This window comes from Eptatretus burgeri, chromosome 8, assembly GCF_056783735.1.
Source record: "Eptatretus burgeri isolate ZD-2024b chromosome 8, Ebu_testis_v1, whole genome shotgun sequence".
In the NCBI taxonomy this organism is placed as follows: Eukaryota; Metazoa; Chordata; class Myxini; order Myxiniformes; family Myxinidae; genus Eptatretus; species Eptatretus burgeri.
Genome location: NC_140968.1, coordinates 64,659,811 through 64,662,476, shown reverse-complemented (window position 1 = coordinate 64,662,476; position 2,666 = coordinate 64,659,811). Strand labels below are relative to the sequence as shown.

General features: G+C 35.7%; 1 protein-coding gene across 1 annotated transcript; it reads left to right on the top strand.

Annotated features, from left to right (window-relative positions):
- Positions 1-236: 236 nt before the first annotated feature.
- LOC147021892 (olfactory receptor 52E8-like) lies at positions 237-1,813 on the top strand. The gene has a single exon (XM_085892321.1). The coding sequence runs from the start codon at positions 283-285 to the stop codon at positions 901-903; it is 621 nt and encodes a 206-aa protein (XP_085748447.1). The 5' UTR covers positions 237-282; the 3' UTR covers positions 904-1,813.
- The last annotated feature ends 853 nt before the right edge of the window (positions 1,814-2,666 follow it).

The following is a 2,666-nucleotide window of genomic DNA, read 5'->3' as shown; positions in this document are numbered from 1 at the left end:
TCATTCTTCCATGGGCCAGAGAGTATGAGACCATGGGCTTTTGGTGCTTTTTTCTTCATCTACCTCATTTTGATCACGTTAAACCTAATTCTCATCCTAATCATTCTCTGTGAAAAGGAGCTCCACAAACCTGTTTACATCTTCCTTGCTCATTTATTGCTAATGGACATTGGAAGTTGTACAACGATATTGCCCCGGCTTATGTACAGCATCAGTGGAAATATCATGATAACAAAACATGCCTGTTTTGTTCAAGTCTTCTTTGTTTCATTCACTGCGACAATGCAATCTTACATACTGAGCATGATGGCCATAGACCGCTACCTAGCAGTCTGCCACCCACTTCGCTACAATGTCCTGCTCACCAATAGCAGAGCTCACAAAGCTATATTGCTCACTGTTTGCTGGTCATCCTTGCTTGCTGGCATTTACATTGTGTTGTTGATTGGACGAACATTTTGCAAATATCCAGAGATTCACAAGGTAGGTTGCATTCACCTGGCTGTGGCAAAACTTTCATGTGAAGATGCCACCATAAACAGTTTATATGGGATTGCAAATACTTCTCTCACCACTGTCACTCTCATCGCCATAGTCATTGTCACGTACACCCCCATCTTGTATGAATGCCTGCATTCTGGGCCATCCTCAAAGGGCAGCATGAAAGCCCTGCACACATGTGTCACTCACTTCTTGGTACTTTCGCTCTTTCTTTTTTCCATTGTTTTTGTTTTGATTTCCATGCGTATGTCGACCACAAACTATTTCCCTTGGTTTTTAGAACATGTGAGTGATTCTTTGTTCTATTTGCTGCAGCCTCTCGCCAATCCAATTATCTATGGAGTGCGAACAGCAGAGATCCGCCGCAGCCTCAAGCGGTTCACAAATGTTCGAATTTTTTGAAATAAAAACCGACTCCTGGCATAATTATCAGCATTCACATTTATCTGCTTAGAATAAACACAATTGTGTGTCAATTGAAATTTTTTTACATGTTCCTTCCTTACAAAACACAAACCTTGATAACTTAAATAATTTTTGTTTCTTTACATGATCCTTATGAACACCTTTGAAAGGTATATTTAAAAATCTTGGAATAGCTGAATAATTTATGTGCCATTGAATAACCAATATCACACTATTTATGTTGTATATCATGTTTTGGTGGTTCTGATTTTGGTTGATTCCTTATGATCTCCACCTTTATATAAACACAAATCATAGAAAAAAAAATATCAGATGAAACGGTTTTTTTCAAGTACAGCTAGTTTAGTTTCTTATAAAGACAAAAACAAGAATTACCTCTCTTGCTGCTCATTTTGTCCTAAAGGTTTTTCTTATGATATGTGAAATACTTTGAGTAAAATGATGAGGAATTATAATTTACTTTTTAAGATCCATATTAGACATGTTCTTGTCCATACATGTTGTTGACCATCCCATTGGATCATTGTTGCACCATGAAAGATATTAACCTGGACACAGGATGTGTATATTTGAACCTAATACTTCTTTCCAAAAATGTTTTATTTGGCTTGATAATCATGAAATACTACATGTTGTGACGAAGTGATGTTTTGGAAGATGCTCCACCACTTGATCTAAATGTTGAACAGAAAGATAAATGCTGAACAATGTGAATGGAAGTGGTACACTGCTTTTATATTTCAAATTTTTATATTTCAATGTATACAAAAAAAATTGCGACCTATTTCGATGTCCTAGCAGGATTGTGAAGACACCCAAGAGTTATGTGCATTTATCATTGAGCTGTAGATCCTGGATTCGAATTTCAACCCCATAATAAAAATGTCACCCTGCTGGTATTTTGCATCTTAAACAATGCCTCAATATGTGCACTGTATATCGGAAGGATATGAAGTTGGAGAACCAGTTTGCCAGCATTAGTCATTCATCACCTTGAGATATGTTCATGAAGAGAAGGTGAGTACTTGCTGACACCCTGAACAAATTAGAAATTGCTGCCCCCTTCAGTCAAGAAACAGTCTGGCCAGCCGGTTTGTGAAGACTGGGCCAAAACAATACTTTTGCCTGCAAAACATACAAGAAGGTGGAAATAATTTTGGCTATTAAAAAAGTTGCAGTGGTAGTAGTAGTAGTTATATATAAAAAAAAATTCTGAGCTTGCAGATGACAGAAAAAGTTAAAAGAGGTGGTTGTTAAAAGAGGTGTGGAAGAAAGAGCAAAAATACAAGATGTGAATAAAAGATCAATGTGTTAAAAAGTTTTATGAGGTTAATAAAACAATGACAAAACTAATCACGTGAATAAAATAAACAAAAGCAATCTTAGCTCACACTGACAATGCACCAATTTCCAATCTCTTCTCACAATATTGCAAACAACTTTTAGATTTTATATTAGTAAATGCATTTAGCATACCAACAACAATGTATTTGATGTTAGAACTTGTGAGGTTCTTATAGTTTAACATGCTCTTTAAAATTATTTAAGTACCGTACTTTACACATTTTAAAATTTATACAAGAAAATAGAATACAGTATAATATTTGTAAATTGTGAATTATACATGTACAGGACTGTCGAATCCAGTTGAGATTCGAGTTTTGACAAGACAGGCACAAAGTGCAATCTTTCCCACACTGTTATTGCCTCAAATGACATCATTACACGAATAATTGTCC